The following is a 17744-nucleotide window of genomic DNA, read 5'->3' as shown; positions in this document are numbered from 1 at the left end:
ACTGCTGCCCATCGATGGACCAGCAACTGTTTCACTTCAGAATAGGGGTCCCGCTTATCCTACTTATTTGATTTTATCTGTCAATCTCCTACCTAACCTTTAATTTTAGAACACTTTATTTTACAATAGATATGACAAATTTATGAGAGTCACATCATCCAACCATAATTAATATATATAGTAGAGAACCCTAGGCACCATCACTGAGTTTCAGGTGCTACTTTTCCTTGCTTTCCCGCTGGGCCAGGCCTAAGCCTGTATATTCAAGTCACGTTCGGCCATTTCGGAAGCAGTACACACAGCAGCTTGTATACTAGGGGCTCAACTTGCATATACGTAAGCCTAAATGTGATTGCTGTCTACTGTGTGTACCACCGGAACAATAGAGGGATGGTTAACGGCAGTCACGGTGAGCCTAAGCCTGTATATTCAAGTCAAATATAGGAGAGCAAATATAAAGGAACAACAATAATTTTGATAGTTGTTCAATCTAGTTCATTCTCTACTAGGAGCTAACGCCCGCTTTGCCACGCCGTTCTTCATTTGTGGGATCTTTTTTCCTTTAGCAGATTACTGCAGTCGGTTGTTTTGTTTTCGTTTTATCTGTATTGGCTGGGGTTTCAATTATGTTTTGGTTTTTTTGGGGGGGTTTATATGGGGTACTGCTAGAGAAGGTATTTGTTCTGAGAGCAGAGTGGAGTTGTTTGGTACGTGGTGTGGTGTCCTTACAAATTTCAGCCTTGGTGTCAGCTGGGGGTCGTTGTGTGAACGCCTTGGGAGATCCTATTCCAAGCTGAAGTCATGGAATTTCAACCATAACGTTCACATGGGCCTGCCCACGAAGCTCCCACTCACCTCAGTCAGCTCCCTTCTACACTCGCTCGCTTAACAATTTCCACTCGCTCGACTCTGATCTTATAAAAAGCCAGCTAGTTCCTTTCAAAAAAGTTTGTTATATCAAAAGATGTTCATGGATTTATAAGAATCTTCAATTTTTATAAATGTTGCTAATTAGAAAGCATGAATTTTTAAAATGTTTGGGAATTTTAAAAATAATCATGGATTTAGAAATATTTGCAAATTCAATAGAAATTAAACTTTAAAATATTCATGATTTTTAAATTTTTTCATGAATTTAAAAAACATTAGTATTTTTCAATCATCACAAATTTTAATAAATATTCTTTAATTAAGGTAAAAATGTTAAAATAGAAAATAGAGGAAAATTGTAACAAAAATTAATAAAAAGAAAGATAAATGTCAACCAACGACACACATCCTTACAGGTGGCCCTAGTGACTCCACAACCTTAGTATCTTAATATTCTATATGCCAACACCATGCCCCCCCCCCCCCCTCCAATTACAAATAATCACCAAATTTGTCCATAATAATTGTGCGTTGGATGTGTTGTTTTATGTTGGATCCCTAATTCGTCAAGTGTGGATCTCTCTTTGCTTTGAGGTCACGGTTGTGTGTTGGATGTTGTCTGGATGGCTGATGCATGGCGTCATGTTGCAGCATGACTTGCCATGGGCACCGGCCACGTCAAATAGGTCCCTCTCACCGATATGTGGACGAAGCTCTAGAACCTACATAATTAAATATAGGTATATGCATCGATGAATATAGTAGACTAAATATTGAGGTGCCGTGGTAATTTGTATGGTAGTTCAATCTAGTTCATTGTATATGTCAACGCCCTCACAGTTGGGGAACATAGTAATTTCAAAAAAAATCATACGCACACGCAAGATCATGGTGATGCATAGCAACGAGAGGGGAGAGTGTTGTCCACGTACCCTCGTAGACCGAAAGCAGAACTGTTAGCACAACGCGCGCGGTTGATGTAGTCGTACGTCTTCACGATCCGACCGATCAAGTACCGAACACACGGCACCTCCGAGTTCAGCACATGTTCAGCCCGATGACGTCCCTCGAACTCCGATCCAGCCGAGTGTTGAGGGAGAGTTTCGTCAGCACGACGGTGTGGTGACGATGTTGATGTTCTACCGATGCAGGGCTTCGCCTAAGCACCGCTACAGTATTATCGAGGTGGACTATGGTGGAGGGGGGCACCGCACACGGCTAAAAGATCAACTTTATCAATTGTTGTGTCTATGGGGTGCCCCCTGCCCCCGTATATAGAGGAGCAAGGGGGGTGGCGGCCGGCCTAGGAGGAGGGCGCACCAAGGGGGGAGTCCTACTCCCACCGGGAGTAGGACTCCTCCTTTCCTTGTTGGAGTAGGAGAGAAGGAAAGAGGGGGAGAGGAAGAAGGAAAAGGGGGCTTTCCTTGTTGGAGTAAGAGAGAAGGAAAGAGGGGGAGAGGAAGAAGGAAAAGGGGGCTGCACCCCTTGTCCAATTCGGACTAGAGGGGGGCGCGCGCCTCTTCCTTTTGGCCCCTCTCCTCTATTCCCGTATAGCCCAATAAGGCCCATATACTCTCCGGCGAATTCCCATAACTCTTCGGTACTCCGATAAATACCCGAATCACTCGGAACCTTTCCGATGTCCGAATATAGTCGTCCAATATATCGATCTTTACGTCTCGACCATTTCGAGACTCCTCGTCATGTCTCCGATCTCATCCGGGATTCCGAACTCCTTCGGTATATCAAAACATATAAACTCATAATATAACTGTCATCGAAACGTTAAGCGTGCAGACCCTACGGGTTCGAGAACTATGTAGACATGACCGAGACACATCTCCTGTAAATAACCAATAGCGGAACCTGAATGCTCATATTGGCTCCCACATACTCTACGAAGATCTTTATCGGTCAGACCGCATAAGAACATATGTTGTTCCCTTTGTCATCGGTATGTTACTTGCCCGAGATTCGATCGTCGGTATCTCAATACCTAGTTCAATCTCGTTACCGGCAAGTCTCTTTACTCGTTCCGTAATACATCATCCCGCAAATATCTCATTAGTTGCAATGCTTGCAAGGCTTAAGTGATGTGCATTACCGAGAGGGCCCAGAGATACCTCTCCGACAATCGGAGTGACAAATCTTAATCTCGAAATACGCCAACCCAACAAGTACCTTCGGAGACACCCGTAGAGCACCTTTATAATCACTCAGTTACGTTGTGACGTTTGGTAGCACACAAAGTGTTCCTCCGGTAAACGGGAGTTGCATAATCTCATAGTCATAGGAACATGTATAAGTCATGAAGAAAGCAATAGCAACATACTAAACGATCGTGTGCTAAGCTAACGGAATGGGTCATGTCAATCACATCATTCTCCTAGTGATGTGATCCCGTTAATCAAATAACAACTCTTTGTCCATGGTTAGGAAACATAACCATCTTTGATTAACGAGCTAGTCAAATAGAGACATACTAGTGACACTCTGTTTGTCTATGTATTCACACATGTATTATGTTTCCGGTTAATACAATTCTAGCATGAATAATAAACATTTATCATGAAAGAAGGAAAAAAATAATAACTTTATTATTGCCTCTAGGGCATATTTCTTTCAATCTCCCAGTTGCACTAGAGTCAATAATCTAGATCACATCATCATGTGGTTAACATTGATAGTTCACATCATCATGTGATTAACGCCCATAGTTCACATCGCCATGTGACCAACACCCAAAGGGTTTACTAGATTCAGTAATCTAGTTCACATCGCTATGTGATTAACACCCAAAGAGTACTAAGGTGTGATCATGTTTTGCTTGTGAGAGAATCTTAGTCAACGGGTCTTTCACATTCAGATCCGTTATGTATTTTGCAATTTTCTATGTCTACAATGCTCTGCACGGAGCTACTCTAGCTAATTGCTCCCACTTTCAATATGTATCTAGATCGAGACTTAGAGTCATCCAGATCGGTGTCAAAGCTTGCATCGACGTAACTCTTTACGACGAACCTTTTGACACCTCCATAATCGAGAAACATATCCTTATTCCACTAAGGATAATTTTGACCGCTGTCTAGTGATCTACTCCTAGATCACTATTGTACTCCCTTGCCAAAATCAGTGTAGGGTATGCAATAGATCTGGTACACAGCATGACATACTTTATAGAACCTATGGCTGAGGCATAGGGAATGACTTTCACTCTTTTTCTATCTTCTGCCATCGTCGGGCTTTGAGTCTTACTCAATTTCACACCTTGTTACACAGGCAAGAACTCTTTCTTTGACTGTTCCATTTTGAACTACTTCAAAATCTTGTCAAGGTTTGTACTCATTGAAAAAACTTATCAAGCGTCTTGATCTATCTCTATAGATCTTGATGTTCAATATGTAAGCAGCTTCACCGAGGTCTTTCTTTGAAAAACTCCTTTCAAATACTCCTTTATGCTTTGCGGAATAATTCTACATTATTTCCGATCAACAATATGTCATTCACACATACTTATCAGAAATGTTGTAGTGCTCCCACTCACTTTCTTGTAAATACAGGCTTCACCGTAATTCTTTGACGGTGCTTTCTTTCAGCAGATCCGTTTTGTTGGTGAGCATGAGGACAAGAGACATGGTGTGATATGCCAAGCTTTTGAAAGAAAGAATTTAATTTTTCATACTCACCACCCCAGTCACTTTGCATAGCAATGATTTTAGAGTTCAGTTTGCGTTCAACAAGATTTTGGAAATTGAGAAAAACTTGGAATACATCAGATCGTTTTTTCAATAGGTAAGTCCAAGTAAATTTACTATAGCCATCAATAAAACTTACATAATAGGAAAATCTACCAACTGAAGTAGGAGCTGGCCCCCATACATCTAAAATGATAAGTTGTAAAGGGGCAGTAGACACACTAGTATAAATTAGGTAAGGTAACTGATGACTTTTTGCTTGTTGACACGGATCACAAACTGACTCAACACTAGGCTCATAAGAGAGTTTATTTTTGCTAAGAACATATCTAACTATGACTGAAGATGGATGACCCAAACGACTATGCCATCTTGATGTAGATATCTTGGTGACAATATTTGCTTGTTTATTGGACCATGAAGATGATGATGATGATATGAGTGGGTAGAGGCCTCCCGCGCACCGTCCTCTAAGAATGACTCTCCTTGTTCTCAAGTCCTTAACCAAGAAAAAATAAGGAGAAAATTCAATAAGAACATTGTTATCAAGAGTGAATCGATGAACGGAAACAAGATTTTTAGATGTTTGAGGGACATGCAAGACATTGGTCAAGTGTAAATTTTTCACAGGGTTTTCAACAAATGAACTGCCAATGTGTGTGATATCCATACCAGAACCGCTTGCCGTGCGAATTTGGTCGCCTCCATTGTACTTCTCCCGCATCGTCAACTTGTCAAGTTCACCTGTGATGTGGTTTGTTGTTGCACTATCGGCATACCAGTTGGTGTCCACGCCATAGGAGACTGCATGCGCCTCCTTTTCTTCTTGTTCGTTTTCTTCATAACGCCACCAGCAAACTCGTGCACCTCCTGGATGGTGTCTGTAGCATATCTGACACTCTGGATAGTCATGTTGTTGCTCATGAACCTGCTGTTGCTGTTGCTGTCGAGGGCGGCCTCTGAATCCGCCGCCTCCATTGGAGCAAGAGGACTGACGATCACCGCGGTCACCACTATCACCACGGCCACACGCCCTTCCTCCGCGCCCGCGAGATCTGCCGCGGGACTGGCCACGGCCTCTGTAGACCGCATTGGCGGATGAGTGGAACCCGCCTGAAGATGAGTCGCCTAGCATCTCCATCCTTTGATCAAGGGCAGAGATCTGAGCAAATAGATCATCGGCTGTGATGGTGTTTTTCACAGCGCCGATCGCCGCCACCACGGAGTCGTAGTCACGGTCCAGTCCGGCCAAGATATAGTCCACCATCTCCGGATCAGATACGGGACAACCGACAGCAGGTAGTTCACCCCCAAGACTTTTCATCTTCGCCATATACGCCGAGCTTGACATGGTGCCCTTCTTGGTATTGGTGATGGCAGTTCTTAGATTAGTAATCCGAGACTGAGATTGTGAGGCGAAGAGATTTTTCACCGTCGTCCAGAGCTCAAAGGTGGAATCTTTCCCAACGACTTGTGCAAGAATTTCTGGAGACATGGAATTGAGAAGGTATGATAGAACCTGCTGGTCTTTGGCGATCCAGGGTCCGTATAGGTGGTTCGGCTCTAGGGCCGTGGTCTTGTCTGCCTTCGTGATCTCCACCATCCTGGGCGGAGCGGCGTCGGTGTTGTCCAGGAGCCCCGTCACCTGCGCGCCTCGCAGGGCTGGGAGGACCTGCGTCTTCCAGAGGATAAAATTACCTCTTGCGAGCTTCTCAGACGGCGGCGATCCGAGGTTGAGGGAGACGCCGGCGGAGGAAGCCATGGAGACGATGATATGTGGTTTCTAGGGTTTTGGTTTGTGGCTAGATGTATAAAAAGAGGTGGCTCTGATTACCATGAAAGATATCAAGCGTTCCTACTCCATTGAGGGAGCCGCGTGGTGTTTATATTGATATGTGGCCGCAGCCCTTGGCTTGGCGTACAAGGTTATACAAGAGGAGTTTGAGTAGAATACAAGAGAAGGAAGGAGGTTGAGATTACAACACGTATATTCTAACACGCATATATTGTGATATACAATTATACATGATGAATGGTGAATTAGCAGCAGATGCCACATCAGAAAAAACAGAGAAGAGGGGGGGGGTGCAACTGCAATGTCGTCTGATGACTCCGTGATCCCGTCATGTGACCGTCACTATGAGGAACAAGGATTGAGGTGGCAGAAGATCATGTCCAACCAAGCCTCCTCTCTCATTTCCCTCAACTCAGCTCACATGAATGGCATGACAGATGGAGTTTGCAGCAGCAGAGCGGTCCTATTGGCCGGTACATAGGCTCAATCGAGAGCAGCTTTCATCCTGCGAGCAATGGACGGGTGAAGGACTCGTGGATGAAGGTCCATTTGGAGCTCGACCACATGGAGACCCCGCCATTCTCTGCATCGGCAAAGCTCAGCGGCCTTGGCGATTTCGGCACTACGGATTTCAACCCGTTCAGAAACGAGCCAGTGTTCTTCGCGCTGGTATCCAGGCTGCTCGTGTCCATATTCAAACGCATACTGGAAATAGGCCTCGGCAAAAAACTTTGGGAGAAGAAGAAACTGGGAGCATTTCGCTGCCAATACCTTGGGAGCTTCCCTTGCTGTACAAGGACATCTCAGTACTGCAATCCATGTCGTCTCCTCTTTGAGAACTCAGGCCGTAGTAGCTCTGCAAGCTGCTCATTGCGAGCGACGACTGCTGCTGTCTAGACTTGTCAGAATCTAATGAATTCACAATGTCTACACGTCGTTTGCACTTTACAAAATTCATGGCATATCAGCATCAGATACATACATAAATGTACGTGCTCATGTACTAGTGTCTTTGAATGTTGGAAACAATCATCAGTCAAGCCACCGACAGAGAAGATGTACACTCTTTTGCAGAAGATGTATACTCAGCCGCCTTTCACACATATCGTGTATATATGGATCATTACGTACAAAAAGGGTTTAGATTGCCGCGGCGACTCCCGCCGCGTCAGCCTACGTATCAGAGCAAGACGCCGTCGTTCCCGAGCACGAACCCTTGGTTGTCGCCAATGAACCTTCAACATCCATTGTGTTATTTGGCTGGCATAGTTTCAGACAGACGATAAATAGACTAAAACTGCAGAATTCAGTTGAGCCAAGTGCTTACTTTACGGAGTAGAGGTTCCCGGGGATGTTATCAGCGGACCCTCAATTGAGCGTTCCTCCGCCATCAAGGATGGAGAGGGAGGCGAAGCCCTGATGGTAGCAATACAGCGCTCCAAGCGCCCAATCTGCTTCCGAATACAGCCGAAGGCCTCCTTGCTCCAGGATCGCAAAGAGCCATCAACATGCTTCAGGTTAGACCATGTTGACTGAAGTGAAGGACAGCCATCCCTCTCCTCAAGTCCTCAACCCACACCCGCTCAAGAGTTTCTCTGTAATCATCAGCCAGTAGCCACATCTCCTCATAACGGAACCCTTGCTGGACCGGAGATCGTCGTGCCTGTTGGGTCCTGCCTCCCAACAGAACCAGCATGGGGTAGTGATCCAAAGAAGTGGCAATGAGATTCTCCACCCCGCACCCATCGAACATACCAGTAAAAGCTCCATTGGCCGCAGCCCTATCCAAGCGACATTTAACATGACAATCCGGGTCTTGTTTGTTGCACCACGTAAACTTCGGACCGGAGTAGCCCACATCAGTCAAGCTACAGTCCATCAGGCAATCCCTAAAAGCAGTTATCTGAGCCTCTGACCGGTCTTGAGGACCACAATGTTCATCCTAAGCCAAGACCTCATTGAAGTCCCCACAACATAGCCACGGTCCATCCCACATTGGTTGAAGACGTCTAAGAAGCTCCCAAAACTGAGGTCTATCTTCTCTCCTGGGCTCCCCATAAACAAAGGAGGCACGCCAGACCACCCCCTCGTTGATCTTCACATGAGTATCAATACATGTTCAACTTGAGCATGAGTTTCCTACCTAGCTTCAAGTTGAGCATGCAGTGGATGCAGCAGGAAATTAGATGCAGATTAATTGCATAGTACAAGAAACAACAAGTTGTGCCTCTGTTTTGGTTGATCTGTAACTCTGTTTGATTGGAACATGTACTAATTAATGTGCTGGTTCTAGATTTAAATTAGCAAGATTAGTTGCAAGCCCGAGGTCGAAGCAGAGAGGTCCACGCGCACGCCCTCCTAGTCAACCGCCTCGCCGCCGAACTTGTCAGAGTTCTCTGCAATTTTCTCCAATCACTGAACTTGTGAAGATTTACCACACAATGCTTGTTCTTCTTGTGTTTGTCCTCGGTGCCGGGAGGAACGGCACGAGTAAATATAGTAGAGTAAATATCAAGGAACTACAATAATTTTGATGGTTGTTCAATCTAGCACATTCTATATGTCAATGCCCTCTCTCAATTAAAGAGAAAGACCATGAAGGGCTTGGGGGGGGGGGGGGGGGGGGGCTGGCCCCCACCCCAATCCAAATGATTTGTGTTCTAAAGTAATAGCAAACATGGTTCGTCCCACGCTTATGCGTGAAAAACATTCTTAGGTGCAATTAAAATGAAGAAGCAAGAAGTTTCGAGGATACTGAAGGCGGGTTTTTGTTGGACATCGAAATTGATATCACAAGTTTTCAGGTGTTCAGACAGGTCACTTGCGTGAACGAACCGTTCCTCGAGAAGGGTCAACCGAGCGAATAAATTAATTTCCCTCTGACGTTCGCTACGCGCGGATTCTAGAGCAATGCAAGCTAGCCCAGAAAAAGGGCTATGCCCAATCAGTTGCTTTTTTGAAAAACAAAGCGTCAGCAAAAATCAAATATTTTGTGCAGAAAAGACAGAAAAACCATAAATTTAACAGGAGAGAGAAACATAAATGTTTCCATACCCATAAAATTTCCATCTCAAAAACAATCGTGAAAAGGGGGGAAATACATAAACATCGATATTGGGATAAAAATGACAGAAAAGTAAGGTTGCCATGATCATGATTAAAATCTACCTATATATAACAGAAAAATTGACCGTGTTCAAGATTTCGTATAAATGGATAAGTATAAAAACTGAGATAAATTTCCGTGACATGATGAAAATTAATCCACCTATAGGTAAATGTAAATTTCCATACTGCATTAAAACAATTTTCCATGGTATGCTCAATAAATTTTCCATGCTATATAAAATAAATTTGCCATGTAACAATACAGACACAAACATATGGATGATAAATGTCCATGATATTGTATGAGTAAACATGCACAACTAAAATTTGATGGAAAATGTTCTATACAGTAAGGAAAAATCATGACAAGTTGTTAGAAACTTGTTGGGGGGAAAAGTTGAACTTATCATGTGACAAATTAGAGAAAGAAAACAGAATTCACTAAAAAAATTATACACAACCATACCAAATTGTGAGCATGTATGTTTTGTTCACTTTTTTTTTGTTTCGTTAGTTTTATATAGATGGCAGGGCAGAGTACGTGGAGGTGGAGGCCTTCGCCAGCTCCAACTTGCGAGTTTTGTTGTTCATGGCTCCTGAGATCTGCCAGTGTATGGAAGATGGTCAGGAACCACTTGTTAGCAATGGTCAGGAACCGCCCGTGTATGGAAGCAGCCGATCAAATTGGCAGGGGAGGTGTAAGGGTTGTCGGCATAACAGCGCGTGAAGTCAGAGTCCGTTGTTTCAGAGTAGAACAGGCAAGAAAGCTCCATAGTCTTGTGAACCATGGTTGATCTTAGGAACTGCTGCGGTGCAGATCCTCTGTAACCTTGCATACATATTGCTGTCACTCTGAACTGAAATGAACTGAAGCCATTGCAGAGCCGCTATTGTACGAAGAAAATAGAAATGCCAACAGTTTTTCGATGCTACCGTCGCAAAACTGTAGCAAAATTAGAACTTCCTACATTTTCACCTGTAGCAGGATGAAAAAGAAAAACAATCAAGAGAACTCGTGCTGCCTCGGTACTGAATATTTCAGACATAATAAGCTCAGTTCAACAAATGGTCTGTGCGTCTGCAGAGCAGAGTATTCAACGAACGGGTGAAGGACTCGTGGTTTGTGGTCCACTTGGAGCTCGACCACATGGAGACCCCGCCGCCATTGCTGTACGAGCACATTTCAGTACTGCAATCCATGTCATGTCCTCTCTGAGAACTCAGGCCTTAGTAGCTCTGCAAGCGACGACTGCAACCTGGAGAAAGCACCTGGATATTGCCACATGTTGACAGGAGATATATATATCCTGACCACAACCTGTTTTCATGTTTTGCAGCAGGGAAGTACGTACTGGCAGCCTTGATGTATGCAGTTCTTTTGCACCTCACAAAATCCATCGCATATCAGGATCAGATACATACATAAATGTATGTGCTCACGTCGTACTGTACTGTATGCCTTTGAATGCTGGAAACAATCATCGGTCAAACAACAGTAATAGACAGATAAGATTTACACTCTCTTGCGGAAGACAGAACGTCGGGACAATCAGCAGCCTTTCACGTGTGTGTCTATATATGGATCATTCTTACATACAAAAAGGGTTTCAGATAGCCGTGGTTTTTTCCGCCGCTTCAGCCAACATATCGGAGCAAGACACCGTCATTTCCGAGCACAAAACCTTGGTTGTCTCCAATGAACCTGCAACATCCATCACAACCATTGTAAAATGTTGGCAGAGTTTCAGACGTGAAACAGACTCAGACCCTGAACAAGTAAGATAATGATATCTCCTGCGGAATTCAGGCGATCCGAGTGCTTACTTTACGGAGTATAGGTTGCCGGGGATGTTATCTGCGGCCCTGTCGTGCACCCAGGTCTTGCCGCCCTTGGTTGTTTTCAGCAGGACACCGCTACCACCGGCAGCCCATGCCTCATCCTTTAAAACAGAACCACAGATCAGCTAGTTGTTGTTCAAGGTTACTTAGTAGTATCATGTAAACATAGTACAGTTCGTTTCAGTTAGTGTTACCTTTGAGCGGTAGCCCACGTCCAGAATCCCAAACCCCCGGCTTTGCACCAACGCTTCCTCGAAGTCCTCAACTATCTGGAAATGGATCCTAGTTAGAATATGTTAATGAGCGCTTAAAGGAACTGCATTATGCTGTGTTTGCCCATTTTGCTAACTAAACTGATCGAATCGAATAAGAACTAGCACTCACCCCTGTTCCTTTACTGAGGAAGAGCCCACCGCCGCGCACGAGGAGCCAGAGACCACCATCTGCTCTCCATCCCATGTTCTATATCCGCCGTGCCACAGCCCTGTTGTGCGGTTGCCAATATAGCTGCAATTGCAGGTGTACATAGACACTTCAGAACAAAACCCCGGCCAGATATTTCACCCGAATCGATACTGCTAAGTAGTAGCATAATATCATCGAACCTGCCCAGGCTCCCATGTCAAGAAGAAGTTGCCGCGGCTGGAGACAGCGACGTAGCTGCCGTCAGGTGAGCGGTTCACCGTGTTGAAACTTGAAAGTGCCGGTGTAGTAACTCGCACCGCTAATGCCGCTTGAAACTGTTCTGCACCACAGACAAAAACGACAGAGCAAACAATGTCATGCCTTGATCGCCCAAGTGGATTTTCCGGCACGAGTTTCATCCGGACGGCACTCTCGCCCGGTACAAGGCGCGGTGGGTGCTTCGCGGCTTCACGCAACAGGCCGGCGTCGACTACGGCGAGACCTTCAGTCCGGTGGTCAAACCAGCCACCGTCCGGACTGTCCTGAGCCTCACCGCCGGCAAGTCGTGGCCCATACATCAGCTGGACATCAAGAACGCCTTCCTCCACGGCCATCTTGCGTAGACGGTCTACAGCCACAAGCCTTCCGGCTTCGTCGACGCCACCTCGCCCTCGCATGTGTGCCGGCTAAACCGTTCTTTCTACGGTCTCAAGCAGGCGCCTCGGGCGTGGTTCACCAGGTTCACGACGTACCTGCGGAGCCTTGGCTTCGTCGCGTCGCGGGCGGACTCATCGCTCTTCGTCCTTCGACGTGGTGCTCACCTCGCCTACCTGCTCCTCTACGTCGACGACATCATCCTCACCGCCAGCTCGGGCGCGGTGCTCGACTCCGTCATCCAGGCTCTTCACCGCGAGTTCTCCATGACCGACCTCGGCGCGCTCCACCACTTCCTCAGCATCAACGTCACCACCACTGCGCGTGGCTTGTTCCTTTCCCAGGAACAGTACGCCCTAGAGATCCTCGACCGTGCCGGCATGCTCAACTGCAAGCCCATCTCCACTCCGGTCGACACGCTGGCCAAGCTCTCCACCGACACTGGCCCGCTCTTCCACGACCTGTCGCTCTACCGCAGCCTGGCCGGGGCGCTGCAGTACATCACGTTGACGCGGCCCGATCTCTCTTATGCCGTTCAACAGTGTTGTATGTTCATGCATGCCCCCCGCGACTGCCACTTCCAGCTCATGAAGCGCATCCTTCGGTATCTGCGTGGCACGACTCACCTTGGCCTTCAGATCCATCGCGACGCCGACACCGAGCTCGTGGCTTACTCCGACGCCGACTGGGCCGGCTGCCCCGACACATGCAAGTCCACCTCGGGCGATTGTGTCTTCCTCGGCTCCAACCTCCTCACGTGGTCATCTAAACGGCAGAGCACCGTTTCTCGTTCGAGCGCCGAGGCCGAGTACCGGGCGGTCGCCAACGCCGTCGCCGAGTCGGTGTGGCTACGCCAACTACTTGGCGAGCTCCACCAACCGCCGTCCCGTGCCACGGTCGTCTACTGCGACAACATAAGTGCTGTGTACATGTCGAGCAACCCGGTGCAACACCAACGCACGAAGCACATCGAGATCGACCTTCACTTCGTGCGCGAGCGTGTGGCACTGGGTGAGATCCGTGTTCTCCACGTACCGACGAGCTCGCAGTTCGCCGACATCTTCACCAAGGGGCTGCCAATGGGCGTCTTCCTCGACTTTCGGTCCAGTCTCAACGTCGACGAACCCCACGTTTCGACTGCGGGAGGGTGTTGGAACGTGCCCACGTCCCTCTCGTCAGGTGGCTAGCCATGCAGCCCGCGTCGTGCGCGTCTCCAACAGCCCACGTACTTCATGTTTATCCTCTCCTGCATGGTAGCGATAGCCGGCTAAGGCCGTTGTACTCTCCCACGTTCCTCTGCTTCCTCTCCTGTAAACTGTATAAATATACCCCGATGGATGAATAGAAGCAGTGTGTGAGTGTTACATATCTCAACTATTAGCTTACTCGTTGCTCACTACAAAATGTGCCATAGAACAAAAAAGACAATCAGAAAACCATGATACAACTCACGAATCATGATTCTATCGCTAGCATGCATATGCCACCCATACCGTAGTTCAGTATGTCACATGTATGTCTATTTGCACCCCACCTCTCGCCCCTTGTAACCTGTAGGTACCGTATGTTTCCTGTGCTAGTGATAAGTTTATAAAGGTTACAAAAAGTATTTTATTGGATTTGTATTTAAAGGTAGTTTACAATGAAACTATATTTGTTACATAGTTAAATTTATAATTAAATATTGACTCAAAATACAAAGGAGACCTAGATGGAGTAATTAACTACTACCTCCATTTGAAATTAGTTGTCGCTCAAACGAATCTATCTAGACGTATTTTAGTTTAGATACATCCGTTTAAGCAACAACTAATTTCGGATGGAGGAAGTATTTGCATAACCAGACAATATCTTACCACATGCCAGCCTCGACGCTTGTTCGTGGTTTTCTCTTCGACGGCGTGTGTGCGTTCTTGTGTAGGTTGCCAGGTCGCCCTGTGTGCCTTGTTTTTGCGGGCATGTTGACGGTTTTCGCCCGGTTTTCCGTTAATTAACTGGACACCTCTCTTCGACCTTTTTTAATGAATTGGGCTCTAAGGACCGCATTTCCAAAAATAAAATATCTTACCACATGGGCGAACATTAATGTGGTCCAGACTTTTCAACTCTAGGCATGGACTGTCTATCTGATTCCTAAAGAGACGTGCGGCTGGTTTGGGTGGTGTACACTTGCACTTGTGTTAACGGACAGCAACAGCCACACACATGGTCATCAGTCATGAGTACACTACTGACTAGTATTCACTTTCCTCTGAGGTTGAGAATTAAGATACCAAGATATTATTCGCGTTTTCTACACCAATCTCTTTTATCTATGTGAACTCTAGCTACTTGTAAACCAAGGAAATGCTCTCCAGCTTGCCACTTTTCTTACCCAACACTTCAATGGCGCCCCTGAAGGAACTCTTCCATATCTCACTTCTCTTGCTAGTATGCGCAGCCAAGGCCACCAACCTGGAAGCAGAAGCACTTCTCCGATGGAAGTCCAGTTTGGTTGGCGCCAACTCGCTGTCCTCATGGTCGACTATGAATTCCACCTGCTCTTGGTTTGGCATCTCATGTGACACTGCCGGGCATGTTACAGAGCTCAGCCTTCCCAACACTGAACTCAAAGGTACGCTCGATTACTTGTATTTGGCAGCATTCTTGAACCTCACCAAGATCAAACTCAACAACAACAGCCTTGCTGGAGCCATCCCGGCAAACATATCCAAGTTGCTCACGCTCACCTTTCTGGACTTGAGCAGCAACAATCTTGTTGGCTTAATACCTCGCTCATTCTCAAGGCTCCAAAATCTCAAGGCACTGCAGCTCTCTGCAAATAATCTCACGGGAGGAATTCCAGAGGAGCTGGGGATGATATCTGGGTTGCGAGATCTTATAGTGGGCAACAACCCACTTGGTGGGTCGATCCGAGCCTCACTCGGGAAACTTCAGTTCCTACAGGAGCTCAACTTCAGAAACGCTAGTCTGGTTTCTACTCTCCCACCAGAGCTAGGGAACCTCACTAGTCTTAAGTACATGACCCTGGGACAGAATCAGTTATATGGAAGTGTGCCACCATGTTTTGCCAGGATACAAACATTGTTGACATTTTACTTGGTTGAAAATAATATAAATGGTACCATCCCGAGAGAGATGTTTACAAACTGTACCAAGCTCGAGTTATTTATGGTATCCAGAAACTTGTTAATTGGAAGCATCCCATCGCATATCAGCAAGTGCAAGCAGCTCCAGATATTTGATGTATCCGGAAACATGTTAACTGGAAGCATCCCATCGCATATCAGCAAGTGCAAGGAGCTCAAGGGTTTTGATGTATCCAGCAACTTGTTAACTGGAAGCATCCCGGCGGAGATAGGGAGCATGCGGAACTTGCAAGCATTGTCCTTGTCCAAAAATCACCTTACTGGAATTGTGCCAACAAATATTGGTAATGCAATATCTTTGATATTCCTTGAGGTCAACTCCAACCATCTCGAGGGTGAGCTTCCTGAAACCATCTCCTTGCTGGTAAATCTCATTGCTCTCGACATGTCGGGCAACAAGTTTACGGGTATCATTCCTAATCATGACAACAGGCAGTTGCCAATTGTCAAGGTGGCTAACAGTACAGACAATAGCAGCTTCTCAGGAGAATCATGGTCTCCCTTTTGTCAATTAACACTCCTGGTGCTCTTGGATCTATCAAACAATGAGTTGTTTGGAGATCTTCCTGGTTGCATCTGGAACTTGAAAGATTTACAGTTCTTGGATTTGTCGGGCAATGCTTTAGCTGGGGAAGTTCCAACCTCAACTTTCTTCAACTCTTCACTAAGGTCACTGCACTTGTCAAGTAATAAATTCACAGGTTGCTTTCCAATGGTGTTGAAGAAGTTCAAAAGCCTTGTTGTTTTGGATCTCCGGGACAATAAGATTTCTGGTGTAATTCCTCCGTGGATAGGGGAAAGCAATCCTTCGTTGAGGATTCTCAGCCTCCGCTCAAACAAGTTCTACGGGAGTATTCCTTGGCAGCAGTTATCACAACTCCCCCATCTCCAACTGCTAGATCTTGCTGAAAACAATTTTGTAGGTTCCATACTAGAAAGTTTGGTCAACATCTCCCTGATGAGACAGACATTTGTGACACAACCAGTTGTAAAAATTGACATAGCACTTACTTCCCACAGATATTTTTATGTTTACAATGGAAGCATGGACATAATTTGGAAGGGACGGGAGTGCACCTTCAAGGGAAGGCATGCATTTGTGACTGGTATTGATCTCTCTGGTAATTCTCTATCTGGTGAGATCCCTTCAGAGCTCACAAGTCTCAGAGGCATGCGGTTACTAAATATTTCAAGAAATAATCTGTCTGGTAGTATCCCCAAGGATATTGGCAATCTAAAGCTATTAGAGTCCCTTGACCTCTCCTGGAACAAACTATCAGGTCATATTCCGCCTAGTGTTTCAAACCTGATGTCCCTCAGCAACCTCAATCTCTCCAATAACCTTCTGTCTGGAGAGATACCTACAGGCAGTCAGCTTCAAACACTCGATGACCCATCAATCTATGGCAATAATCTTGGACTCTGTGGTCCCCCCTTAAGACCATGCACAAATAATTCGAGTAGTACAACACCAATGGATGGAGCAGAGGAACATCACCATGAACTCGAAACACTGTGGCTGTACTACTCGGTGATTGCTGGAATTGTCTTTGGTTTCTGGGTATGGTTTGGAGCATTATTTTTCTGCAAGATCTGGCGGGTTGCTTTCTTCAGTTTTGTCGATGCCATGCAGCAGAATATTGTGCACAAGATGAAGCGTATCTGACTGTATTTATGATGCTTCGCACTAGATGCACAATTTGGCAGAAGAGGCTGCTTTATCTGCAGTCCGCATTGTATAATGTATTTTTCATGACCCTGCAGCTGCGGTTGCAGCTGTTTGTTTTGTTTCACCAATAGGCTACAAATTTATGTGCCTTTTGTGGGCAGAATTGGCTTGTAGTTGTTGTATGATGTGACCAGTGTTCTACAGGATTGCATTAGGTTTTATTATCTGAATTTTTGTGCTTTCCTACAATATTAGTTCGACCGGATATTTAGCAAGAGGTATAACCTCGATAAATTCTTTGGAGTGACATCCACTCAATCTCCATAGTATTTTTTGTGTTTTTTACGTGGTGCAACCAAAGAACAACAAATATAGTATATTGTGTTTCCGCTTGCTGTAGGATTTGAGATGTCAACGATTATAGTATGTTTTGGAGCATTATAGTATATTGTATTTCTGCTTTTTCATGTTCCAGTGTTTGTTGAATCATGCGACCAAAAAGGCCCTTACGCATGATTTACTGCTGTATGAGAAAAGTCAAGATTGATGTTTCAAACTCT

The 17744-nt window shown here is 45.7% G+C and overlaps 1 protein-coding gene and 1 pseudogene across 1 annotated transcript; one reads left to right on the top strand and one right to left on the bottom strand.

The window, feature by feature from the left end:
• Positions 1 to 5035: 5035 nt before the first annotated feature.
• LOC147962668 (uncharacterized) lies at positions 5036 to 6060 on the bottom strand. The gene is made up of 2 exons (XM_087532465.1): positions 5238 to 6060; positions 5036 to 5064 (listed from the first exon to the last, which is right to left on the bottom strand). Exons 1-2 carry the CDS (start codon positions 6058 to 6060, stop codon positions 5036 to 5038), a joined length of 852 nt encoding a protein of 283 aa, XP_087388591.1.
• Positions 6061 to 14751: 8691 nt separating this feature from the next.
• LOC147962667 (receptor-like protein EIX2) lies at positions 14752 to 17181 on the top strand (annotated as a pseudogene).
• The last annotated feature ends 563 nt before the right edge of the window (positions 17182 to 17744 follow it).

Source organism: Triticum urartu, chromosome 7A (genome assembly GCF_056163025.1).
Source record: "Triticum urartu cultivar PI428250 chromosome 7A, HENAU_Tu73, whole genome shotgun sequence".
In the NCBI taxonomy this organism is placed as follows: domain Eukaryota; kingdom Viridiplantae; phylum Streptophyta; class Magnoliopsida; order Poales; family Poaceae; genus Triticum; species Triticum urartu.
Note: the sequence above shows the minus strand (reverse complement) of the source record. Positions and strands in the feature narration are given on the sequence as shown.

Bases quoted from the DNA above. Each gene is read 5' to 3' on its own strand.
- LOC147962668 (XM_087532465.1), bottom strand. From the start codon at position 6,060: ATGTCTCCAGAAATTCTTGCACAAGTCGTTGGGAAAGATTCCACCTTT. The intron at 5,065-5,237 runs GTATGGATATCA...TTCTTGGTTAAG, and splicing joins TCGCACGGCAAGCGGTTCTG to GACTTGAGAACAAGGAGAGT.